This window comes from Pelodiscus sinensis, chromosome 29, assembly GCF_052426305.1.
Source record: "Pelodiscus sinensis isolate ZL-2025 chromosome 29, ASM5242630v1, whole genome shotgun sequence".
Classification (NCBI taxonomy): Eukaryota; Metazoa; Chordata; order Testudines; family Trionychidae; genus Pelodiscus; species Pelodiscus sinensis.
The window spans coordinates 3163514-3190022 of NC_143080.1; the positions used below are offsets into that span (position 1 = coordinate 3163514).

Here is a 26509-nt window from a genome sequence, read left to right on the forward strand (position 1 = left end):
TCTGTCTGCCAGGTTTATCCAGCCAGGCTGCCGCAGAGGTGCAGCGCCCAGCCCCACGGGGTCCGGATCCGAGCCCAAGTCCCAGGCGCTACGGGAAGAGAAATAAACGCCAGGAATCATAAAGCTGCCTGACAAACGGCCCCCCCATGTCACCGATTGTCCTCCGCTCTCCCGGAGTGGGATTTCTCCCCTCGCTGCACACGTGCCACAGACGGATCCACGGAGCTGAGGGCAGAGTAAAGGCTGAATGGGGGGCGGGAACCGAGGCGGAATGTTCTCTCTCGTAGGGCGTGCGGGCGTTTGAACAGCAGCGTTCGACAAAGGATGCGTTTCCCTTTGGAACTGCCTGCGACGTAATTACAACCGGCCCTTCCCCTTCCCTGGGATGCTGCCTGGAACAGAATGATTGTAACTCCTAGCTCTTACCTAGCCCCTTTCAGCCGCAGATCTCAAAGCAACTCACTATTATTGCCTTTCTTTCCAGACAGCCTCTCACATGGACCCTCACCAACGCCTCGAGCCACGTAAGGGGCCACGGGCCACGAGAAAAGGTCCTTGCGTGGGTCAGGAAGTGGTTACAAGATAGGGAACAAAGGGAGGGAGAAATGGTCAGTTTTCACAGCGGAGAGCGGTAGACAGCCGGGTGCCCACTGTACCACCACCGATGCTGCTGTTCACCATATTTATCCACGACAAAACCTTGAAAACAACAACGGTCCCACGAACTGAAATAGAGATGGATGGTCTCGTGAGCTTTCGTGGGCACCACCCCCTCCTTCAGGGACAGATACGGAGCAAGAGGCGCAGAGGTTGAATTATAAAGCAGGAAAAAAGGGGAGAGGCGGGCGGGAAAGAAAAATCTGTCAATGAACGTCTCCATGCAAAATGAGGCTAATAGACTGGGCTGTAAACAGGGCTGGATTAGCCAATAGGCAGACTAAGCACGTGCGTAGGGCACCAGCAAAGCAGGATACCAAAAAAAATATGAGATTTTACGGTATAGTATTGTTTTTATTTTGAATTACATATGGGGTCACCATCATCTTTTCAGGGCTTAGGGCTTCTAAAGGTCTTAATCCGGCCCTGGCTGTAAGTGCCCGATGTCCTTTGGGTGTTGAATATAATGGCCCTTCCAGTTCATGTCTTTGTTCAAGCTGTGACGGCGTGTTGGGGTTTTCCCGTCTCCTGCACCCCCGTAATGGCACAGACAGACTCCGCCAGCCAGTAGAATAGAGGGAGTTTATTGCTTCTCCAGGATACAGCACAGCACAGATGCAATCTGGTTCCAGGGCAGGCCTAGGATGCCTCAGCCCCCCTTGAGATGGGGGAGACTGGGCCCCTAAATTCCAGCCCCTTTCCCTAGGCTGTCTCCTCCATGCTCCCAGACAGAAACTAAAACTCTCTTCCAGCCCTGCCCCCCAGCCAGGGGCAGCATTCCCCCTTCCTTTGTTTCTCTCCCTGGGGGGTAGCTGGGCGGACAGGTTGCGAGACCCTGGCCTAGTGACTCATCCCCTGTCCTGCTGGGCCGTGCTACAGGCAGCAGCCAGTGGGGGTCACCCACAGCCCCAGCATCGCAACCAGCAAGGTACCCCCCACTACGTCACACAAGCCATGAGAGATGGGGGGGGAGCTTCAGCGCCCCCCCCCGAGCCCCTTTTAAATGGGCACTTGGGGGTGGGAGGCTTGGGGCTGGGGCAGTTCCAGACAGGGAGGGGGGGTGCCCCCAGCCAGCCCCTTTCACCTGTCTGGTGATTGTCTCTCTTCTGTTTGGTTTGCTGAGACGCAATCCCATTCCAGGCACATCCCACTGTCCTGGCACCACCAAACCCCGCCCTTGCTTTGAGCTCTGCTAAAAGGAAGCTGCCTCCTGAATTTGATGCTCCTAGCTCTTTCCATGTAGGAGGCGTTTTTGAAGAAGCAGACAGACAGACAGATGCCCAGACAAGCTCTCTCCAATACACGGTAGACATCTGGGGAAAGGGGTGCGGGGCGAGGCCGCGCCGGTTGCAGCTGACACTAAAATGACTCACGCCGGTTACGTGGGGTGCTGACGGCGGAGCTGTGCAAAGGGATCTCACAAACGGGAGTGATTGGGCAACAAACCGGCAGATGACATTCAGGGCTGATAAATGCAGAGTAATGAACATGGGAAAACTGAATCCCAACTCTGCACACAAATGAGCTGTTGCCAGGCTGGAGATAGCTCTTGCAATCACTGTGGCGAGTTCTCTGACAACATCTGCTCCGTGCGCCACGGCAGACAAAAAAGCAAAGAGAATGTCGGGAGCCCTTAGGAGAGAAATCGCTACTAAGACAGAAAATGTCATGATGTCCCTCTCTACATGTATGGCGCAGCCACGTCCTAAATACTGCAGGCAGTCTTCGTACCCCTCTCACGAAAGACGTATTAGAACAGGGAAACGTACGGAGGAAGGCAGCCTCCTCATAACGCAAGAACCAGGAGTCACTGCATGAAAAGAATAAGCGGCGGATTTACAACGCACCAAAGGAAGTATTTCGCCACACGCTGCCCAGTCAACCTGTGGAACTCCTTGCTGGGGGATATTGTGGCGGCCAGAAGGGTAAGTGTGTTTTAAAAAGAATTAGAATTAAATTCCTGGAGGATAGGTCCCTCAACAGCTACTATCCAAGATGGTCAGGGATGTAACCACATGCCCCTAAATCTTTGACGACAAAGAAGCTGGAATTCGACAACATAGGAAGGATTACTCAGTAACTGCCCTGTTTAGTTCATGGTCTTTGCAGTATCCAGCACTGTCAGAAGACAGGACCCTGGGATTGATGGACCTTTGATATGACCCAGAATGGCCATTTTGATGTTTATGGGGAAACCGAGGCCCAGAGCGGCGATGTGACTTTGTTTAAGGTCACTTACCAGACCAGTGACAGAGCAGGGAACAGAACCCATGTCTCCTGCATCCTAATCTGGCACTTCACAGGCCTTAGGAAAACATATTTATCTTGCCCCTCCCCGCCCCGTAGAGGAAATAAAAGAAACTAATAAAAGAAAGTTCTTCTTCACATAGCGTGTAGTCAACCTGTGGAACTCCTTGCCAGAGGAGGCTGGGAAGGCTAGGACTAGAACAGAGTTTAAAAAGAAGCTAGATAAATTCATGGAGGTTAGGTCCATAAAAAGCTATTAGCCAGGGGATAGAAATGGTGCCCCTGGCCTCTGTTTGTCAGAGGCTGGAGAGGGATGGCAGGAGACAAATCGCTTGATCATTGTCTTCAGTCCACCCTCTCCAGGGCACCTGGTGCTGGCCACTGTGGGCAGACAGGCTCCTGGGCTAGATGGACCTTTGGTCTGACCCAGTCCGGCCGTTCTTATGAAATCTCCTGGCGGGTGACAAACAGATCAGCAGGTGTGGGCGGGCTTTGATGCCACAGGTAGAACAGGGCCTCAAACGCCCAAGCGGCTTTCTCATGGCTGCTGCCGTCGGGGCAGGGGTGTGTGGTTCCCGGCAGCAGCCTGGCAGGAGGAGTCGCTGCAGCAGGCAGGTAAAAGGCCTGGCCGCCCCGGCTTTCTGACCCTGGGCTCCCCGCGTCTCTCCCTCCTCCCCCCAGTCCACTCATGCCCCTCAGTTCTGGCTCGCAGGCCCCGGGCTGGGCCAGGACTCCCCCTCGGCAGAGCAGCCTCTGCTAATGAGGCAACTTGACTGGTGCCCCCCAAAGCTCCCTCCCCCTCCCCCCACCGACGTGGGGAAAGAGACCCGTAAATTCCGCTCCCGGGGGGTTCAGGTGCCCAGTCTCCAGAATCCTGCCGCACCCGCTGCGGCGGTGCAGGGTACAATTCAGCCCTGTCCCCACCGGCTGCTGGCCTGCTGGGTGGGCGCAAGCTCTCGTCCGGAAGCAGCTGACGCCCTCCGCCCCTTGGGAGACGCTGCCATTTCCAGCCGTACCCCCCCCCCCCCCCCCAGTCTTTGGCCTCCAGCTGCCCTTCCCTCTTAGCTACCAGGCCTGCTGAGCGCCCCAGCCCGGACCGTGGGGGGTGGCACAGGGCCCAGCCTGCATCCTCACTGCTGGTTGGGGCGCCCGGAGCTTAGCATGATGGAAATTCCCAGGCAAGCCAGAGGATCCCTGGCCCCTCGCCCGACTCCACATGTCACCGGGAGATCGCCGAGCACCGGTGGGAGTTCCCTGACCACCGGGAGCCCAGGGGAACCCCCCGCCCGGGACAGAGACCGAGTGACAGGATTACAGGCCGTTCCAGCCCAGGTCAGCTCCCCACTCTCTGGAGGGCAGGCCTCCATCTCACACACTTTGCCAGTAAGTGCAGGGCAGAAACTGATCGGGACAGATCCTGGGTTCCCAGAGAGGCTCAGGGGACTTATTCCTACTTCGCTCTTTCCATCAACTGCTCGCCAAGGGCTTTACGAAGGAGTTCGGTGTCAGGGGAAACTGAGGCACCGGGCGGCGATGTGACTTGCCCACGGTCACCCAGCAGGGCAGTGGCTGAGCCGGGAACTGAACCCGCGTCTCCTGCGTCTCACGCTGGTGCTCTACCCGCGTGCCTCCCCACGGGCAGGCCGTGCGTGTGGGGGAGCTCGCCCCATTGCTGCACACACTACACCGGCGCTAAAAGGCATTGCGTACTATGGAGATCAGGCAACTGCGGCACTGCTCTTCCCCCCTCCTGTTGGGCCAGTTGCTCATTGCACATAGAGGCCGGTTCCGCTACACCCCTTAGCCACCAGGCTGCAGCGGGGGCTGGCCCGGGCATCGCGGCCACGCTCAGCGCCAGCACCGAACCTCGCAAGTTCTGCGGGGAATCCCGGCGCCAGACGCAAGCGGGTCCCCTCCTCCAAGCCCTCCGACGGCTGGAGGCGCTTTGAGACACACGTGAGCGGTTCTAGAACACGACCACGCGGCCAGCTGTCCGCCCGCGGCCGGCTACCGCACTAGGCTGGCAACAGCCCCGCCCGGCCAGGGCTGACCCACAACCCCGGCCTAGAAATCCGGCTGTAGCAACGCCTGGGGGACCTGTGCTCGCCCCCAGGCAGGGCCAGAGTCTCCAAAGAGCCCAGCGTATCGGGGCCCTGGTGGGCGAGGCTCCGGGGAGAATCGGGCCCTTGTTTGGGGCAGAAACAGGAGCTGAGCTGGGAAGGAGATCTGGGTGCTAAGCCCTTGGCAATCTGGCCCAGGAGACGTGCCTGTATCCAGTGCTGCCGTGGCTGGTGCCTCGCACCCAGCCCCCCCCCCCGGGGCTACCCATGGCGGGGGGGCTACTCGGGGACAGGGACTCGGAACACCTCCCCACAAGCCAGCCCGGGACTAGTTGCCGGGGCCAAGGCTGTGGGATCGGTTTCCTTAGGTTCCCCCCAGCACCCACAGCCAGGGAGGAAGCACCCCGGTGGGAGAAGGCTGGGAGGCGTTTTGGGGGCCACGCAGAGTCCAGGGGTGTTGACCCCCGGGGGGTTGGGAGGGAGCAGGGGGCGGGGGATGGGCTCTCAGCCAGTTGATCTCCCACCCTTTGCCAGTCCCGACCCGACAACAAGTTGGAGAGAACTGGGCTGGTTCCCCCCTCCTCGCTCGCATGCCGGCTAGCCCCCCCCTCCAGCCCGCCAGGTCCCCACACAGGAGGTACATCTGCCCCCAAAGCTTGTCCCCAAGCCCCCTCCGCCAAGGCCAAAATCCCACCCCATGCGCCTCCCCCCATCCCCGAGAGAGGCCTGTTTGCAGCCCGGCCCAGCCTTTTATGCCCCACGTGACATCGCTGCCAGGCGCCGGCGCCGGGTCTGGGCGAGACTTCCCGGAGCCCCTAGAAAGGGGCAGGCGCCCGACGCACCCGGTGCCCTTACCTGGTCCCGGATCCTGTCCTGCTGGCCGCGGATGGCCAGGGCGTGCTGCGGGTACTTGTTCTTCAGGTGGTCCATGAAGGCGTCCCGCTTGCGGTCCATCTCGGCCTTCTGGAGCCCGGTGAGGGCCTCCAGGCTCTGGGCGGCGATCACCGTGTGCCGGCGCTCCGAGGTGTGCACCAGCCCCACGTTGGAGAAGCGCCGGGTCCCGTTCCCCAGGGTCCGGTATTCCCGCGGGTACTCCGCATCGTCCGCCGAGATCATGTGCGTGCTCGTCCTCTCGGGATCTGCACAGGGCGGCGGGGAGAGAGCAGAGCTGGGGTCAGGGGCCTTCCGGCCAGCCCGCAGCCGGAGGGGCCGGGGCGGGAATCCAGTGGTGACCCTGCTGTTGCGGAGCTGCGTGGTCGGGGCTGACAGCACCGGCTGGCCGGAGGCAGGCTCCTTGCTCCGGATCCAGTGAGGCCCTGCTAGTCCAGCCCTGGGGTGCCCCGAACCCAGCCTGGCTGGGGGCTCTGTGGGGCTGGGGACGAGGGGCCTAACTCCCCGGCACACGTACTCCAGCGCAGTGAGGTGCCGGAGCCCCAGCGGGCGTGGTGCGCAGCCACCGGGGAGCGTTTACGCAGCCGCCGGCAGCGGGCTCCCCCACTCGGCTAGACGGCCCCCTGCTCGCCAGCAGCGAGGGCCCAATGCAGCCCAGCCACTTGCGTCCCTCGCCGGGGGCTGGGTGGCACCCTGCCAGCCCAGGCCGCTGGTTTGAGCCTGCGTGGAGCTAGGGGAGCAGTGTAGCCGGGGGGGGGGGGTGCATGCCAGTGGGGCAAGGGGCCAGGGGTTGGCAAGGCACCAGGCCTCAGTCACGTGGTGACCCCCTTCTCCAGAGGCGGGAGGCTGATGTGCGAAGCTCCCCCTCGCACAGCAGGCTGGGGCCCTGAGTTAGCGGGAGTGCAGCTGGGGCGGGTAGCAGCCGCACAGCGCCGGCCGTACAAGCCCGGCACAGCCTGGGGGTGGAAGCGAATAGTCGGGGGTCCGATACACCTCGTCTTCTTGGGTAGTCGACTGACTGTTCGACTATTCGCTTCCCCGCCCCCCTTGCTGCCTCTGTATCAGAGGCAGCAATGGGGGGGAGCAGGAGCCGGTGCTGGGGGGAGGAGCACCCTCTCTGTGATGAGCAGGGGAGAAGGGGAGGCAGAGCCGCAGCGGTCCCAGAGCTGGTGTCCCGGCTTGTGCCGGCTCCGGGAGCTGCCGCGGCAGCGGCTCTGCAGTTTCAATGTCGTCGGAGCCCGGTGGTCCCGGAGCCAGCGCGAGCCAGGACGCCTCAATCCCAGCTCAAGCCGGCTCCGGGAGTTGCCGGGGCAGCGGCTCTGCAGTTTCAATGTCGTCGGAGCCGGGCTGCCTGTGCGCCCAGCACTTACTCCATGTACAGTGCAGAGCTGCGGGCGGGGGAGCTCCTGGAACCGGCGCGGGCCAGGCCTGAGCCTAATCGTACAGTCGATACAAATGAATCGACTCCACGCTTTGCCCGGGGCCCGTGTGCTGGGGAGCTCGGCTTTCAGCAGCTCTTGCCGGATGCCGGCTCCCTCCACCCGCCGGCGGTTTGGGGAAGCGACTGACCCGGGGAGGGACGTGCACAAGCGCGTGGCCCTGCTCCCATCCCAGGCGAGGGGGAAGTCCTGCCGAGAAAGGCGCAGGCCGGGCGCTTTTGGACGCCCCCGCCCCGCCGATGCAGGCCAGGCTGGGGCGGAGTGGGCAGCGGCCGAGCAGGCAGGAGGCCGGAGGGATGGGCTCACACTGGCACCCCCCCCAGGCCGTTACTCAACGCTAAAGCCAAGGCCTGCTCAGGGCTCCGGGCGGGTTCCGGGGCCTCCGCCGTGCCGGGGACTCAGCGCCGGCTCCGGCCTCCAGGGCCAAAGGCCGGCTGGGAACTTTGTGACCAGCTAGTGTGACGGCCGGCAAGGGGGGCCGGCCATTCCCGCCGCCAAGGGAACTGGCCCGCCCTTGCTCGGGGGCGAGGCTCACCGGATACCTGCGACTGCCCCCTCCCAGCCTAGAGTGCCACGTTTCCAGCTGCGCTCCCCCTCTCTGGGTCCCCCCCGCGAGGGCCTGGTGTCCGAGGTGCAAAGGGGACAGTGGGGGTGGATCTCAGGCTCTGGAGAAGGGGGCAGGCTGTGGGATGCGGGGCTGGGGAGGAGGGAGGCAGGTCGGGGCTGTGACCAGGACAGGCCGCAGCAGGAGGGGAGGGGGGCGACTGGGCTGCTGCTCCTGACAGTGACAGACGCGGACAGGACGGGGGGAACCACAGAGACAAGGCCCAAAGGAAAAGGCCAGCCGGCGACGGGACACCGAGGCAGCCCCAGGCCCGCGGCGGAGGGGCCAAGGCGGCTGCACAACAGACACACACGGAAGGACACAGACGGACGGACACACCAAAAAGAAAATGAAAGGGAGGCCGGTGAGAGGAAAAGGGGGTCCCGCCCTTTCGGCCACCGGCCCCGCTCGGAGGCGAAGACCCGGCCGGCGGAAGTCTCGTGCGACAGGGCCCGGGGTGACCCCATCCTCAGCCAGCTCCCTGCTCCGGCCTCGGCCCCTTCCCGAGGGTCCTCCGGCCCCACGTCTCTTTGTAGGCTCGTCCTGCCTGGCCCCCTCCCTGCTGTGGGGTCCTTGTCTCTAGCGACCCCAGTGCTCCCCTGCGCGGACAGAGCGCCACAGAGCTGGGAGCCCCCCACGCGCACACGCCCGCTGCAGATCCGGGAACCTCGCCCACAGCCCCTGCCCTCGGGGTCTCTCCCTGCTCAGCCTCAGACTGTCCGAGCTGGGAAAACATCCCCCACCCAGATCCTCTGGAGCCCCCCGCAAACCCGAGACCCCAACAGTGCCCCAGGGGCCTGGAGGGGCTGCGGTGGGTCGGTGCCAGGCCCTGGGGTTAAAACCTCTGTCGCCAGGGCTACAGACACGGACATACGCGAGGAAGGAGGGGCCTGCGGTGAAGGCGCCCGGCGGACACAGCTGGATAGAGGGACTGATGGAGAATCTCCACCCGGCTGTTAATAGTATAGGACCTAGGACACAACGGCAGGCGGTGATTCTAGCCACCAGGTGGCAGTGTTTGCACGACAGGAAGTACGTTGAGCTTGGGTCTTTATAGGGAAATATCCGAGCCTCTTGCAATCCGGAGCAGCGGTTTTCCCACGACGGGGCGCGCCCCAGGGCTGGGTGGTGGGAGGTCGGGCCCCGGGGATCATGGCTGCAGGGGTCAGGTGAGCAGCGGGGGGCTAAGGCAGCTCCCTGCCTGGCCTGGCCCCGCAGACCGTGCTACCCCCCAGAAGTGGCAGGCAGCAGGCCCGGCTTAGGTTTGGGGGTGGGGGAGTACACAGGGCTCCGTGCACTGCCCCTGCCCCGAGCACGAGCTCTGCACTCCCATTGGCTGGGGACCTGCTGTTGGCTGCTTCTGGGTGCAGCATGGTCGGGGGGGGGGGGGGGGGAGCAGGAGAGGCAGGAAGCTGCCTGAGCCCCCCCGGCTGCACCGCTGCCCTGGAGCCGTTCGAGGTCAGCCCCAGCTCTGCCCCCTCCCCAAAGCCAGAGCCCCCTCCTCCGCCCCAAAGCTCCCCTCCTCCGCCCCACCCTGGAACCCACACGCCAGTCACATTATGTCAGGTCACAGCATCAGCGATTTTCTTCAACTGGGGCATGAGAAAAACAGTTTGAAACCCTCTACCCTGTAGTATTTGTCCTAAGAGACAGGGGGGGGGGGGCTGTCATCCTCAATTTAGGGATGGTAAACTGAGGCACAGAGCAGTTAAGTGACTTGACCAATATCCCCCAGGGAATTGGACCCAGAGGCTCCAGGTGAGTTTTAGTCACCCGGATTCCCTTCCTTCCGCTTTGACTACCCCAGTGACGCTTCTAGCGCCATTTCTACCCAGAGGTCCCCACGCGGCACGGCGCAAAGTAACTTTCTTTTCATCAATGGGGAAACTGAGGCAGGTGACGCAAAGTGACAGGCCCAAGGTCCCCCAGGTAGAGAGCAGACAACCGAATTCAGAGTTCCTGGCCCTGTGTTTGGGATCCCTGGATGGCGCCTCATTTCGGTGTCAGCTGCCCAGTCGGTTAATGGCTCTGTGTGGAGGGCGATAAGGGGGGCCCAGCCATCACACGGAAAGAGAAGGGAAAACAAGCTGGCGGCTTTGCAGCCAGGAGTCAGCCACTGGTTGCACGCCGTGACGTTAATTTGTGCCAAGCCTGCTCCGCAAGGCGAGTGGCAATTAATGACGGGCGCAGAGATCGCCCGCAGCTTTTCTGGGGCTCGATAGGGGCGGGCAGCTTAGGGCCTGCCCCCCCCAGCAAATCCCAGACTGCCTGTTAGATCCCCCCCGCCCCACTCCGCGAAGGTGACTCCCACCTTCCTTCCTTCCACGTCCCCCAGCACCCCTCGCCGACCCGCTGAGCCGGGGACCGACAAGCCCAGGGCAGACCAGGGAGGTGGGGGCAGCTTTGGCATGTCCTCTGTAAGGGTGTCGAGATCCTGGGAGGTGGGGGGGACGCAGAGCGGCACCGGGCAGCGGCAGCTGCTGTCGTCCAGGTCTCTGTTCCTTGCCCTGCGGAAACGGCAGCTTGAGACTTGGGCGCTGTCAAATCTGCCGTTTCGTGAACCACTGTTCAGTCTTCATCGCTCTGCTCCCCCACGCCCCACCCCCTTCCCAGGATCCCGTACTCCACGCCAGAGAGGGGCTCCCCCCCCTTACTTCTGATCAGCCTGACGTCTTAGCTTTCCGACAAACTTGCTGGGCTGCCTTCCCCAGACTTAGAATCACAGAACCACAGAGCTGGAAGAGACCTCAGAAGGTCAAGTCCAGCCCCCTGCTCTAGGCAGGACCAATCCCAACTCAATCAACCCGGCCAGGGCTTTGTCAAGCCGAGACTTAAACACCCCTAGGGATGGAGACTCCACTACTTCCCTAGGGAACCCAGCCCAGTGCTTCACCACCCTCCTAGGGAAATAGTTTTTCCTAATATCCAACCTGGAGCTCTCCCACCGCAACTTGAGCCCATTGCTCCTTGTTCTGCATCTGTCACTACTGAGAACAGCCTCTCTCCATCCTCTCTGGAACCTCCCTTCAGGAAGTTGAAGGCTGCTCTCAGATCCCCCCTCACTCTTCCCTTCTGCAGACTAAACAGACCCAACTCCCTCAGCCTCTCCTCAGAAGCCTCCTCGCTTCATCTTGCACCGGGAAGGGGGGGGAGATCCCCCACCCTGGAAAATGCTGGGGCCGGCTTTATTCCCTTTGGTGCCCCTCTCTGGGACCCCTTTCCCAGGGCAGGTGGTCGTGGTGGGGAGAAGAACTTGGCAGCTGGTCACTTGCATCTGGAGGTGTCAGGCAGAGATCCCCAAAGAGGCTGAGTTGGGGGTGGGGGGTTGTTCACTCTGGGTGGCGATTTGGGAGGTCCCTGCCGCTTCGCCCTTCCTGGGACAGCGGCGACGCCGAGCAACCTTGCCTGGCGCTGCAGATAACATCACTTAGATCCCTTGGAAGGGCTTGGTACCTCCTGCCCGCACACCCCATGGGGGCAGGACAGACACAGTCAGCCCTGAGTCCTTTCCAGGCTGCAACGTGCCTCGTTTGTCGGAGGGCGAGAGACGAAGGACCCTCTGGGACTTCCCGGGCCCTGCTCCCGGCGGCGCACCACGGACGGGGCAGGCCCACCACGCGATGAAGAGGGAAAACCAATAGCAGAAAATGTGGAGATGGCAAGGGCACTTCACCACCTCTTTGTGGCGCTTTCACCAAGGTCGGTGGTGACTGGACGCCCAGTGTAGTGCATGCCAGGGTATGTCTATGCTACGGAGTTTTTCCGAAAAAACTTACACTTACGTCCACACTGCAATCGCGTTCTTTCCAAAAAAAAAAATCAAAAGAAAAATGTTGGCTTTTCCAACATTGATAAACCTCATTCTATGAGGAAGAACCCCTTTTGGGAAAGAACTCTTTTAGAAAAAGGCATGTGTAGACGGGGAAGAGGGAGCTCTTTTGCAAGAAGAGGAAAGAGGAAAAAGCACAGGTGCCCTAGTGGCCACTCCGCCCATAGTAGCCACAGCTTAAATGCGAGAGAGCGTCCATTCAGTGTGGACGCTAGCTGTCGATTTCAATGCACTTTTGCAGTGCGGACGCTCTCTTTCAGAAGAAGTTTTTCTGGACGATCTCTTCCAGAAAAGCTTCTTCCGGAAGAAGCCTGTAGTCTAGACATAGCTCCAGTGAAAAGCAGGTCAGTTCAGAAGTTAAAATAGGGAAGGAACAAGTTAAAAATGACTTTGAAAAGTGAGATGTTTTCAAGTCACCAGGGCCTGATAAAATGCATCCTAGAACACTCAAGGAGCTGGCAGAGGAGGTATGTGAACCTTTGAAAAGTCATGGAAGTCGGGAGAGTTTCCAGAAGACTAGAAAAGGACAAATCTAGTGCCCAGATATAAAAAGGGAAATAAGAACTACAGACCAGTCAGTTTAACTTCTGTGCCAGGGAAGATAATGGAGCAAGTAATTAAGGAATTCATCTGCAAACATCTGGAAGATAATAAGGTGATAAGTAACAACAGCCAGCGTGGATTTGTCAAGAACAAATCATGTCAAGCCAATTGGATAGCTTTCTTTGATTTGTCCTTTTCATATGTGTTCATTTTTTTAATTGTATCCTTTGGTATATATGGTTGTGACTATTTTCTTCCACTATTTGATCTGAGGAAGTGGGTCTGGCCCACGAAAGTTCAACACTTAATAAACCATCTTGTTAGTCTTTAAAGTGCTACATTGTCCTGCCTTTTGTTTTAGACTTTAGTAAGGCATTTGACATGGTCTCGCATGACCTTCTTGTTAATAAACTAGGGAAACACAACCTAGATGGGGCGACTATAAGGTGGGTGCAGAACTGGCTGGATTACTGTTCTCAGAGAGAAGTTATTAATGGTTCACAATCCTGCTGGAAGGGCAGAACAAGGGGGGCTTTGCAGGGGGCCGTTTTGGGACCGATTCTGTTCAATATCGTCATCAACGATTTAGATGATGGCATGCGGATGATATCAAGTAGGGAGGGGTTGCCAGGGCTTTGGAGGGCAGGGTCATAATTCAAACTGATCTGGACAAACTGGAGAAACGGGCTGAGGTCAATAGGATGAATTTCAACAAGGACAAATGCAAAGTGCTCCACTTAGGGAGGAACAATCCGTGTCTCGCACACAGAATGGGGAGCGACTGGCTAGGAAGGAGCCCTGCAGAAAGGGATCTAGGGGTCAGAGCGGACCACAAGCTAAATAGGAGTCAACGGTGTCACATTTGCAAAACAAAACAAAACGAAAAGCAAACCTGATTCTGGGCGGCATGAACAGGAGTGTTGGGAGCAAGACAGGAGACGTCATTCTCCCGCTCGACTCTGCACTGATTAGGCCTCCGTTGGAGTGTTGTGTCCAGTTCTGGGCACCACATTTCGGGAAAGAGGTGGAGACATTGGAGAAGGTCCGGAGAAGAGCAATAAAAATGATGAAAGGTCGAGAGAACAGGAGCTAGGAGGGGAGACTGAAAGAACTGGGCCTGTTCAGTTTGGAAAAGAGAAGGCTGAGAGGGGACACGAGAGCAGTTTTCAAGTATCTTAAAGGGTGTTATAAGGAGGAGGGAGAAAAATTGTTCTCCTTGTCTCTGAGGACTGGACAAACAGCAATGGGCTTAAACTGCAGCAAGGGAGGTTCAGGTTGGACATTAGGAAAAACTTCCTGCCTGTCAGGGGCTTAAACACTGGGATAAATTGCCTGGGGGGTTGTGGAATCCCCATCACTGGACATACTGAAGAGCAGGTTGGGCAGACACCTGCCAGGGATGATCTCAGTGGTGCTTGGTCCTGCCGGGAGGGCGGGGGACGGGATCGATGGGCTCTCGAGGGCCCTTCCAGTTCTAGGATTCCGTGAGATCTGGGGCCTGCCAGGTGTCTGATCCGGTCCTGGCACCTTTTGGCCTCTCCCTGCCCCCGGGAGAAATGACTGCCGAGATCAGCTGTTCTTCCCCCGGCAGCTGGGGCGCATCCTCATTTTCCTCCTGACTTTCCAGGAGCTGCGGCTGCTCTCCTCCTACCACCAGCCCTGCCCCACCTGGCCCCGCCCCCTCACTGCCCTGCTCTCCTCGGCGGCCCCCCCTCCAACGGCCCCACGGTCATGACCAGTCCTTGCTCTGCCCAGGACGTTCTCAGGACAAGATGCCCGGCCCTCTCCCCTCGCAGCCACACCCTCCCCCTCCTGTGTCCTCCATGGCGTCTCGCTCCCCACTAGGGACCGCAGCCCCAAGATGCCCTGCGGCTTAGCCAGGCTGGTCCGTACAGGCTCTGGGCTCCGCCTGCCCTGCGGCTCGTTCCCCTGGGAGAGTGGCAGACCCAGCAGTGTGGTCGGGAGCTGTCTGGGCCTGGCCGGTGCTGGGACTGACACTCCTGAGAGCGCCTGGGCCTGCCCGCCCAGCTGCCCTTAGAGCCGGGCCGTGCAAAGCCCCAGCACCAAGCGGCCGCATTGGACACGAACCTCGCGCTCGGCACAGCAGGGTCCAGCCCGGAGCGCGCGGAGGCCTCGTCACTCCGGCCCCTCTGCCTGGGACACAAAGGGCTCTGCTGACCATGCCTCCAAGCTCACACGTCCCACAGGGCCGGAAGCTCGCGTCCGGCTCGTGCTCCGGGGTGCAGGGAGAGAGGTGAGGAGACTTCCCTCCGGCCAGAGAGCAAATCGGCCGCAGGGCAGGAGCCGAACCCAGGAGCGAACCCGTGTGGTAGAGTTTGGAGTGGGGGGGGGGAGGCCTATGAAGATGCACGGGAGTAGGCCCTACAATAAACAACCAGTGTGCCGGTCAGAGAAATGCAGAGCGTGGACCCTGGCCTGCGGGGGGATGCCACAGCACTAGGGGCTGTAAAAGAGCGCACGGCCAGCAGGGAGCAGAGACATCAGGGGAGGGGGACCCCCTCAGAGGACAGTCTCGTATCAATCACAGCAGCCACTTGCCCCCACAAAGTCATTTCTAAACTTTACCGAATTCGTCCCCTGCCCGCCCCATGGCAGGGGAGGTTCTCCCCGGGAATTAGAACGAGGGGTCACGCAATGAAGTGAATAGGCAGCAGGTTTAAAGCAAACCAAAGGAAGTTTTGCTTCACGCAGCGCACAGGCAACCTGTGGAACTCCTCGCCAGAGGATGTGGTGAAGACTAGGATGTTCACAGGGTTCAAAAAAGAGCTAGATACATTCATGGAGGTTAGGTCCATCAACAGCTATTAGCCAGGATGCGTAGGAATGGTGTCCCTCGCCTCTGTTTGTCTGTGAGGATTGTCCCCTCCCTCTGGGGCATCTGGCCACTGTCAGCAGACAGGACAGTGGGCTGGATGGACTGTTGGTCTGACCCAGTCTGGCCATTCTTATGTTCTCACTGATGCGTGCAACAGACACCAGAGTGTGCAACAGACACCAGAGTGTGCGAGAGCACACTTGAGCATGCCACAGACACCCAAGCGGGCGACAGCCCAACCGAGTGTGCAACAGACATCCGAGCATGCAAGAGTATACCCGTGCGTGCAACAGACACCTAAGTGTGCTAGAGCACACCTGAGCGTGCAACAGACACCTAAGTGTGCAAGAGCACACCTGAGCGTGCAACAGACACCTAAGTGTGCGAGAGCACACCTGAGCATGCGGGAGCCCACAACCATTCAAAAGCAGCCCAGCCCCTCCGGAGGCCTGACAGCTGTTTCTGTCCGTGGGCAGCTGGGTGGTGCAGCATTGCCGGGCAGCGGGGGACAGGGCGGCGGTGGGGGGCTGAATCGGTGCTGCGCCGGCGTCAGGCCGGGCTTGTGCTGCAGCTCAGGATGCCGCTTCGCTCCCGAGTTCAGCAGCCGCCGTGGGGAGCTGCAGCGTGCCCGGCTCCCGCCCACCAGCAATCAGCATGCAGCTCCCGGCCCCCTAATGACACGCTCCGCTGGTGGAACACGCCAGCTGGCTGCCTCTCTCCCCGTGCCTGGAAAGAGCCATTTCAAGAGCCCGGCGTGAGCCGCAGGCAGGTCGGAGCTGGGCTGCTCGAGGTCCCAGCCCGGCTCCCTGCAGAGCCGAAAGGCCCTCGCGGTGGGTTCCAGGAAGGGTCCGTGCAATGTGCTCCTGGATCCCCACGCTGGAACCCGGGGCCAAGGCAGCCTGGCTGATTCCAATGGCAGCCTCTCCCCTCCTGCCAGAGTCCCGCTCCCCTTGCCTCCCATGATGGGGGGGAGGGCAGGGAGGGCCCCCACAGGCATCGGGTTTGTGGGCTCCATCCCCAGGCAAATCTCCCCCCAAGTCCCCGTATGATCCCAGCCTGGCCCTCTCCCCCAGCTTCATCCCCTGCTTGAATGGGGCAATGGCAAAGACCAACACCGCCCGTCCCCCCCGGGAAAGACGCTGCAGGGCCCAGGGGCTGTCCGGCGCGTCAGGAACCCAGCCATTCCGGGGTTCCCGAGCAAGGGCGTTCACAGCCCCGCTCCCCGCAGTGCCAGGAGGGAGACCGGCTGGGAAGGGGCCTGGAATCCAGGCATCCCAGGCCGCACCAGCTGGCCGCAGCGGCCACCCCGACGCCCCGGGGACTTGGAAAGGCGGAGCCACCGAACGCCAATCACAGGGGATGTCGCAAGCCGTGCAGGGCGGGGGCTGCCTTCATGCCCGGGGTGTCCTGCGCCTAGCGCCAGGGCCCAATCAGCACCGCTGGGCTTCTCTAGCAGCAGGGTAAGTCGAGGGTGACGCCAAGGAGGGGGAGGGAAAGTGCAGAGGAAACGCTCGGGCTTCCCAAGGTCGGGAGGGTCGTGGGGCCCCGGGACCGCAGTGATATGTTCACGCCTTCCCCCCCAGAAAATAGAACCGAGCCAGGCCCGGAAGGGGCCCGTTACAGGTGCAGCCGAGACGGGGTGGACGGGGTGGACGGCAGCCTCAGGGCTGGGTCGGCACGGGCGCTGGCCGCTCCTGGGATGCCGCCATGGATTGGGTCCCCGTTTCCAGCGGAGCCCTGGCTGCGGGTCTCAGCTCGGTCTGGGAGTCCCGACTGCCCCCAAGCCAGGAGTGGTCGCCGGGCCCAGGGCAGGGTGCTCAGGGCCGGCCGGGAGCGTGCGAGACCCACAGTGCTGGGTGCCCTGGGCGGTGACCTTGCGGCTGCCGGCTTTGCCACCCCGCGGTGGGGGGAACTGTCCCCTGCCCATGTACCTCTCCAGCTGCTAGGGAGGGCTGGTCCCCACCGGGCCGACCCTTTCCTGGGGGAAAATGTAACCGACGGCATGGGCTTGGCTCTGCCTGGCCAGGACAGCAGAGGGAAGGGAGCCCTTTGGCTCCAACTCCCAGCTCCGTCTACAGCTCCAGAATCAGGCTCCCAATTGCCTCTCTGCTCCCCTCTCCCCAGGGACCGGCCCCGGCTCTGGCTGCCTGGCCCTCCCCGGCAGGGTGGTACGATTGCTGCGGTAGTGCTGGGGCCAGTCCACGCAGGGGAGCTGACAGCGCCAGACCAGCCCGGCCACGCTAGGGCCAGCGCGCACCACACCAGCCTCCCGAAGCGCCTGACACCCCTTCCCCACCCCACAGGCAAACTCTCTGGCTAGCAGGTGCCTCCCAGCCTCGCCCTGGCCAGTTCCCTGTCAGCTGAGCGCGTGGGCAGCATCCAGGAGCGATTCTGATGCTGGCCAGCTAATTAGCAGAGCGCTGGCAGAGTGCGAGTCTACTGGTGGTTCACATCTGCATGTGCCTCAAACAAAAATTATTCCGCACACAGATGGAGGAAAAAATTAGAGGGGAGATGGGCCTTGACCCAGCTCAGCTGGGGCAGACCAGCCAAGCTTGCAGCCTATGGGGGTACATCTCCCTTTCCCGAAATCGCCAGCCCTGTCCAGCCCTCATCTCGTGTTACCCTGTTACTTCCAGCCAGGAGGTACCCCCAGCGCACCTCCCCCTCGGCTTTTGGAAACACCCGCCGCTCTCCCCACCCGGGTCTGGACTTCCCAGGAGAAATCAGCCAGGCCCCCCAGGGAAAGCGGGGTGAACTCGTGAGCGACGGCTCCATGAGCAAGCAGGTCCCCCCACGTCTCTGTGCCGCTCGCTTACCGTTTGGCTCACACAGGATGGGCTCCCAGCTGGCCTCGGCGTGGTGCCGCCGGGACGGACGGACGGACGGCTTCCAGGACACAACCCCCACCGTCCGAGAGCTGCTGGGCCGGGGAGCCCCCGCCCGCCCACAGCAAGGTGGAAAGAGGCTCCGGCGGCAGAATCCCCCGGTGCCTGTAGCAATCCCCCGGTGCGCCCCGGCAGGCAGCGGCTGAAGGACGCTCCGGAACGCTGCGCCGATTCATCCGTCCATCTTGCCTGCCGTGTCCCAGGGCCCTCCGGGGCACGTGCCCCCCAGCCCCGGGGAGCTCTGTCCGGATGCCCGGCAGCCCCGCTCCTCGCAAGCCGCAGACACACTGGCTCCGTGCGCTCGCTCTCCTTTTACGCGTCCCCACCCCCTGGGAAGGGCACGGCTGGGGATCCCGGCCAAAAGCCGCCTCGCTCCCTAGCAGCAGCACCCCGCGAGATCCGCGCACGAGGGGCGGGCCCCCGACGGGGCAGGGGCGGCTCGGCCCCCCCCGGGAGGAGGCGGGCGGGTCCGGCGAGCGGCCCTTTCAAACACAGTTTATTACTGCAGCTTCATCAATCTTCCCGAGGGCGCAGCCAGACGGAGCCGGGGAAGGACGCGGCCCGGAGCAGAGCAGGCGCGTTTGGAGAGGTGGCGGGCTCGGAGCGAGCCGGTGCCTGCGAGCCCGGCCGTTCGCAGAGCGCAATGCACCCGTGGCGCTCCGGCGCTGCAGCCTTCCGCCCTGCACACCCCGCACCAGCGGGCTTCTGCTGCCTGCCTGGCGCTCCCTCCTCTGCAGATAACCCCTTCCACGCCGAGGCGCCTGCCGCCTCGCTCCCCTCCCCGCGTCCCCCAAAGCCAGGGCGGCGCCTTCGCGTGCTCGGAGTCACTGGGCCGCCGGCGGGGCGTCGCGGTGCCCGGGCCTGGGTGTTTTGCGCCCGCAGGGGGAGGCGCGCAGGAGGGAACGTGCCAGCCTCAGTGCCCGACGGCTCACCCGGTGCAGGGTCTGCCCGACGGGGCCCAGCCTCTCCGGAGGGACCGAGGAGGGCAGACCCGGCTCCAGCCGCCCTGCCCTCGGAAAGCCACCGAACCGGCGCCGCTGACTCCACCCGGGGGGGGCCGATTGTCTGCACCTGCCCTCTCCAAAACAGCCCGCCCCCGCCCCCTGCAGGCGCGATCCCAGGCAGCATCTTCCTGCCCTAAGCCCCCTGGATTTGGGGCCTGCCCCACGGCAGAGCCAGCTCCAGGCAGGCTGACGTGACCTGGCTCCCTTCCCTGCAGGAGCCCGGCCCCAGAGCCTGGCCCTCGTGCATTCTGCCCGGCCGGGGTTGCACCCCATGCCCACGTGGGAGCCACTTCTCTTGTCAGCTCCTGGGGGGGAACCGGCCCCCTCACCCCCAGGAGCAGAGTGGGAAGATGGCGCTGGCGGGGTAGAGCTGGGGGAGGCAAGTCAGAGCCTGTCAGGATTTGGTCCCCGGGCGCTGCCCGTGAGCACGCAAGGGGCACCCCATGGCTCTTGAGAGCGCCCCCTGCTGCTGGGGTGTGATGTGGTGGGCAGGCCAGACCCTCTGGGCATCCCCTGGTGGCTGTGTGGGGGCTGGGGTTGATCCCTGCTGGCCGGTACCAGCAGGACGGCTGCCTTGAGTCATGTAGGCAAAAAGACCCAACCGGTCCGACCGGCTGAGGGCAGGCAGGGAACAAAGGAAGGGAGGTTTCGGGGGAAGGGGCAGTGGCTGGCTCACACCCCTTGGAGTAGGGGGGGTCCATTGTCATCACTAGACCCTCAGCTAAGGCTGCTTCCTTCATGTTTCCCAGCCAGCCACTGCCCCTTCCCCTGAAACCTCCCTTCCTTTGTCCCCTGCCTGCCCTCAACTGCTCTGACCGGTTGGGTCCTTTTGCCTACGGGACTCAAGGCAGCCGTCCTGCTGGTCAGTGCTACGGGTACCGGTCAGTAGGGATCAACCCCAGTCCACACACAGCCACCAGGGGATGCCCAAAGGGTATGGCCTCATCACATGGGGAAAGATGCTGCCCCCAGGGACAGCCAGGAACCACCTGGGTGATTTGGCCCTTAGGAGAGTGAGAGTGAGAGAAACTCCATGGTGCACGGGCCCTGGCGGGACCAGTCCTCCCCTGCCCCAGCGCCGCTCTCAGAGCTGCAGGGCTGGCCGAGGGGGACCTGCTAGCACCTGCCCTGCTGCTACAGGAGACAGCAGCCCCCCACGAGCGGCCTGCCCTTGTACCAGCCAGACTCTGCTCAGGAGCGTGCACAAGGGGCGGGGAGGGACCGGGGCCCCTCCTGCCTAGTAGCCCAGGTCTCTGCTCTGCCCCCGGACCGTGGGCATGGGCCAGGCTGGGTCCCACGCAGACGACCTGGGGGGGCGATGCGCCCGGGGAAGGTCCACCGGGCACAGCTGGCCTGAAGGAAGAGGCAGGGAGGCAGCTGGGAAAGCGGCAGCCGATTCCCCCGGTCCGGCTGGCAGGGGACGTGCCGCGGGAGAGAATTGTCACCCAATGCACCCCAGAGACAAGCACCCGCAGGGAATGAAACAAACTAGAAACAAAACCCAGCAACCCCACAGCAACCCCACAGCAACCCCACAGCAACCCCGATCCGTCCCACAAACCCAGCCCCCGCCAGCCACCGCACCCGTCCCACAGTACCAGCATTGGGGTGTGTGTGTGCGTGTCCCCGTCTCTGTGGAGGCTGCACGTGGAGGCTTGTGTATGTACATTTGTGTGGGGGTCTCTGTGTGCATGTGTGTGTGTGTGTCCATGTGGAGGCCTCTGTGTGTGTGTTTGTGCGCACGTGTTTGGATGCCACACATGGGCAGGCCCAGCCTTTGGGGAAGGCGAGCGAGGTGGTTGCCTTGGGCCCCTGCACATTCAGGGCTCTGCACTGCCCGGCACCTGCCCCCCCGGCCTCTTTGTGTGTCTGTGTAGAGGCCGCATGTGGAGGCGTGTGTGTGTCCGTGTGGAGGCCGCACGTGAAGGCCTGTGTGTGTGCGTGTGTGTGTGTCCGTGTGGAGGCCGCACGTGGAGGCCTGTGTGTGTGTGCGTGTGCATGTCCATGTGGAGGCCGCACGTGGAGGCCTGTGTGTGTGTGCGTGTGTGTGTCCATGTGGAGGCCGCACATGGAGGCCTGTGTGTGTGTGTGTGTGTGTGTCCGTGTGGAGGCTGCACGTGGAGGCCTCTGTGTGTGTGTGTGTGTGTGTGTGTGTGTGTGTGTGTGCGTGTGTCCGTGTGGAGGCCACACATGGAGGCCTGTGTGTGCGTGTGTGTGTCCGTGTGGAGGCTGCACGTGGAGGCCTGTGTGTGTGTGCGTGTGTGTCCGTGTGGAGGCTGCACGTGGAGGCCTGTGTGTGCGTGTGTGTGTGTGTGGAGGCCGCACGTGGAGGCCCGTGTGTGTACATTTTGCACGCTCGAACGGGTCTGTCCTGCCGCGTGAGCGTCAAGAGGGAGCTTGTGTCCTTACAACAAACACAACCCCTCCCTGCCCCTCCCCCCGGAGCCTCCGGGCTGCCGTCTCTGAGGAGGGAAGCGCATTCTGAAGGCTGGAAGCTCACGGACGCCTCGCACGACCCCTTCGCCCTGCAGCCCGGGAGACGGGGGATGCATCTGCCGGGGCCATTCCGGTCCGGACCCCCCTCTCCAGCTGGGGCCAGTGTCAGGCGCTGCGGGCAAGGTGCAAGGATCCCTTCGAGAACAAACCGAATGACAAGACCTTCCTCTGTCTCTCCCCTTGGGAAGAGCCTTGTTCTCTGCTCAGGCTGGGACCAGGTGTCTGGGCCAATCCACACGTGGGTGAGTCAGGGGGACCCCGGGGTACAGAGCAGACAGCCCCCCCACTACGGCACACGAAGCGTGAGGGTTCAGAACCCTTGGCCTCACTCTCGTTAGCCTCTGCGTGGTACCCGAGGGTGCTCTCGCTGCCCTTAGCAATGGCGCCTCCTTTTGGGAATCCTCTGGGCCTCACTAGCTTGTGGCAGGGAGTTCCGCAGGCTCGTGTGGCATTCTGCCAAATCTAGTCAATCGAGTGGTCGCGGGGGAATGCGGGGGGGACACACGTTGTGAAACGAGGAGTACCGGTAGTTCGGAATAGGCACCCTAGTCCGAACTACCTAGTTCGAGCCCCGTGTAGCCGCGCTACACGGGGTTCGAAGCAGCGGGGATTTAAAAATGGCGGCTCCCCGCTTATGCTAATGAAGCCCGGGAAATTCAAATCCCGGGCTTCATTAGCAAGTGCGGTATGCATACATTACCCTCCTAGTTCGAACTAGGAGGGTAGTGTAGACATACCCTTAGACCCCCTGCTGCACCGCTGCCCGGGAGCTGGTCGAGGTCAGCCCCTCCTGCCCCAGCCCCGACCCCCCCCCAAAGCCAGAGCCCCCTCCTGCCCCAGCCCCGACCCCGCCCCAAAGCCAGAGCCCCCTCCTGCCCCAGCCCCGACCCCCCTAAAGCCAGAGCCCCCTCCTGCCCCAGCCCCGACCCCCCCCCAAAGCCAGAGCCCCCTCCTGCCCCAGCCCCGACCCCGCCCCAAAGCCAGAGCCCCCTCCTGCCCCAGCCCCGACCCCCCTAAAGCCAGAGCCCCCTCCTGCCCCAGCCCTGACCCCCTCCCCCAAAGCCAGAGACCCCTCCTGCCCCAGGCTCAACCCCCCCAAAGCCGGAGCCCCCTCCTGCCCCAGCCTCAACCCCCCCCAAAGCTGGAGCCCCCTCCTGCCCCAGCCCCGACCCCCCCAAAGCCAGAGCCCCCTCCTGCCCCAGCCCTGACCCCCTCCCCCAAAGCCAGAGACCCCTCCTGCCCCAGCCTCAACCCCCCCCAAGCCGGAGCCCCCTCCTGCCCCAGCCTCCCCCCCCCCAAAGCTGGAGCCCCCTCCTGCACCAGCCCCGACCCCCCCAAAGCTGGATCCCCCTCCTGCCCCAGCTCTGACCCCCCCAAAGCCAGAGCCCCCTCTTGCCCCAGCCTCAACCCCCCTCCTGCCCCAGCCTCAACCCCCCAAAGCCGGAGACTCCTCCTGCCCCAGCCTCAACCCCCCCAAAACTGGAGACTCCTCCTGCCCCAGCCTCAACCCCCCCCAAAGCCGGAGCCCCCTCCTGCCCCAGCCCCGACCCCCCCCAAAGCCGGAGCTCCCTCCTGCCCCAGCCCCGACCCCCCCCAAAGCTGGAGACCCCTCCTGCCCCAGCCTCAACCCCCCCCCAAAGCCGGAGCCCCCTCCTGCCCCAGCTCTGACCCTCCCCCACAAAGCTGGAGCCCCCTTCTACAGCCCAAAGCTCCCATCCCCTGCCCCACCCCGGCGCCCACACGCCAGTCCCGTTCTGTCGGGTGGCGACATCGATGATTTTCTTCAGCTGGGGCACGAGAAAAGCCGTTTGAAACCGGCAGGCCCCCAGCACAGGGGCCGAGCAGAGGCCAGGCAGAGCCGCCAGCCGCAGCGCCAGGGCGGGGGGGGGGGGGGGGGCTGGGTATGGGTGGGGGGAGGCACCGCTCTCTGCGGCAGCCCACACCCCGAGCTGGGAGCACGGCCCCTCTAGGCCCTCGGTCACCCTGCAGCGTAGCCCAGGCGGGTCTCAGAGCCCCTCCCGCTCCGTCCACACCCCACGCCAGCGAGCTCTCCAGCCCCCGCCGTGGCGTAACCAGGGGGTTTGCTGTAGCCATATTGGAAGTCCTAAAGCGCGGCTGGGGAACCTCAGGCAGCTTGCCTGGATCCGGCCCCCCAGGCTCATGGCTCCCCCTAGCATTGGGGAGCCTGTGGGGCTACAAAATCGACCAGCCTGAGCCCCCCTAGGCTCTGGTGTGGGAGGGGAAGGTGGGGGAGGGTCTTTCTCCTCAGTCAGGGGCCACGTCGGCGAGAGTTTCTGGCTTCTTGCTTGTGGGGGGCCCCCGACGGATTTTTCTGTGGGTCAGCGGCCCCCAAAAAGGTTCCCCACCCCGAGCCTCCAGCCTTCCCCTGCAGCCAGGTGGAAGAGCAGCCGCCGTTAGCAGTGACGCCTGGAGTCACATCCTCCTCTTCTACCGAAACTGCATTCCAAGAGCGTCCCCACGGCCAGGTAAGAAGGAGATCCTGTCTCATGGGCTCCCCCCCCCCCCCCCCCCCCCCCCGGCCCCAGCTAAATTGAATGGCGATTGCCTGTCTCCTAGAACTGGAAGGGACCTTGAAAGGTCATTGAGTCCAGTCCCCTGCCTTCACAGCAGGACCAAGTACCATCCCTGACAAATTTTTGCCCCAAATCCCTAACTGGTCTCTGCAAGGATTGAACTCACAACACTGGGTTTAGCAGGCCAGTGCTCAGACCTAAAGAAACCCCTCTCAAGACGGGCAAAGAAAACTCAGCCAAACAGCATTTCGTCCGGCGAGAAACTGTTTCTCAGGAGCTGAGGCTGCAGCATCCTCGTTCTGTGGGTCGGGCCCTCGCTGCCCCACTGCTTGTCTGGCTGATCTGTCTGCTTTGCAACCGTTTCTGCAGCCGTAGCGTTGATTTTGCTCGGTGTAAATCCGCGAGGGCGGCAGGGTCCGATGGGCAGGGAATTCTGGGACAGCGTGTTGTGACTGGCTAGTACAATTATACTGAAATAACGGGTTGAGGGCGAGCTAAGTAGGTCGCAGGTCTCACCCTGTAAACTGGGGCCCGGTGACGGTGCATAGGGGATCCCCCCGATCCTGCACCCCCGTAGCAGCCAGAACAGACTCCGCCAGCCAGTAGAACAGGGAGGGTTTATTGCTTCTCCGGGATACAGCTCAGCACAGACGGGATGTGGTTACAGGAGTCAGGGCCAGGATGCCTCAGACCCCTTGGGGGAGGGGGTCCACCAGCCCCTCAACCCTCAGCTTAGTCTGTTCCCTTCATGCTTCCCAGCCAGAAACTGCCCCCCCCCCCCGCCAGGTGTCCGTCTCCGCCTCCCTCCCTTTGTCTCTCCCCCTGGGAAGACCTTTGCTCACTGCTCAGGCTGGGACTAGGTGTCTGGTCCAATCCACGTGTGGGTGAGTCAGTGGGAATCGCACCCCGCAGCGCAGGGGAACCCTGGGGTACAGAGCAGACAGCCCCCCACTACGTCACTGGCCCAAAAGGACATTCTTGGGGTGTCATGATTATGAGGGTTAGCCAGCAGCCTGGGGATTAAGAGGTTAACTACACCTAGCCAGGTGGAGTGACCAGTAGGAATGTAGGTGGGATTTTCAAACTGGGACAAAGGAATTTGGGTTTTTTTTTCTCCCTTTTGTCTCTGGGGGTATGTCTACACTACCCCGCTAGTTCGAACTAGCGGGGTAATGTATGCATACCGCACTTGCTAATGAAGCCCGGGATTTGAATTTCCCGGGCCTCATTAGCATAAGCGGGGAGCCGCCATTTTTAAATCCCCGCTGCTTCGAACCCCGTGTAGCGCGGCTACACGGGGCTCGAACTAGGTAGTTCGGACTAGGGTGCCTATTCCGAACTACCGGTACACCTCGTTTCACGAGGAGTACCGGTAGTTCGGAATAGGACCCTAGTCCGAACTACCTAGTTCGAGCCCCGTGTAGCCGCGCTACACGGGGTTCGAAGCAGCGGGGATTTAAAAATGGCGGCTCCCCGCTTATGCTAATGAGGCCCGGGAAATTCAAATCCCGGGCTTCATTAGCAAGTGCGGTATGCATACATTACCCCGCTAGTTCGAACTAGCGAGGTAGTGTAGACATACCCTGGGAGAGAGTTCTCTGCAGCTACAGAGAGGGACAAGCAAGTCTCTCTCTCTCTCTCCAAGTCACCATTCTCCATTTTCTGTAAGTAGGGGAAAGTTTAGGTAGTTTCGTTAGGTTTTATTGTTTTAAGGATTGGGTGTGGGATCTGAGATCTGGCACTGCTTAAAAGATGTTTTGGCTTTTCTTTGTAACTAAGTTCTAGGCCCATGGAGTTTCTCCATGAGTATATTTTGTTACCTTCCTATCTAGTCATTATGCTTGCAACAGGAATATTGTTATAATAATAAAAGCTCTTTCCTTTCTTTTTATTAACCGGGCATTGGTTAATTGTGTGCCCTGATTTTTATCTTAGGGGTGAGATTTCCCAAATGATCTTTCCCCTGATTTCTTTATCAACATTTGGGTGGTGGCAGCGGAAGTTTTATTCCCCAGATCTAGGTTTTTAAGATTTGGGGGGAAGTTTTATACCAAGGCCTGGTAGATAAGGCTTTGGGGTACACTTGCTGGCCCCCACTTCTGCATTTATCATGCCAGAGTGGGGAAGGAGCCATGACAAGTCCAGGGCTCAGCTGCCAGATCAGAGCTGGAGCCGGGGTTGTGCCACTGGGCTGAAACTGGAGGCTTGCTGGCTGGTTTGGGTGATCGTTGATAAACAGGGATGAAGGGGGCTATTGCCGCGTGAGGCTCCGTCATTGGGAAAAGACCCCACAGACCCGCAACGGGTAAGGGCCAGGGAGGGGGCCTGTATCGGAAAGGCGACGCTGGAGCCCTAGGCGAGCACGGGTGCCCCTAGGGAGAGTGCGGGTGTGAGCGGGTAAGAGCTGGCGGGACCGGGTGGGAGCTGGAGCCCAGCTGGGATCTGGGCCAACCCCCGTGGGGTGGCAGCAGGGGCGCGGCT

General features: G+C 61.8%; 1 protein-coding gene across 9 annotated transcripts in view; it reads right to left on the minus strand.

The window, feature by feature from the left end:
- SRCIN1 (SRC kinase signaling inhibitor 1) overlaps positions 1-26509 on the minus strand; it is a 236558-nt gene that overhangs the window by 91376 nt on the left and 118673 nt on the right. For 5 of the 9 annotated variants that reach the window (XM_089773935.1, XM_089773936.1, XM_089773934.1 and 2 more), the window contains one exon: positions 5820-6103. In XM_089773935.1, the coding sequence (XP_089630061.1) occupies positions 5820-6080 (261 nt within the window). In that variant the 5' untranslated portion in view covers positions 6081-6103. Of the gene's footprint in view, positions 1-5819; positions 6104-17925; positions 18940-26509 lie in introns of those variants that run through there. The other 4 variants (XM_089773939.1, XM_075911740.2, XM_089773938.1 and 1 more) reach the window with 4 other exon arrangements.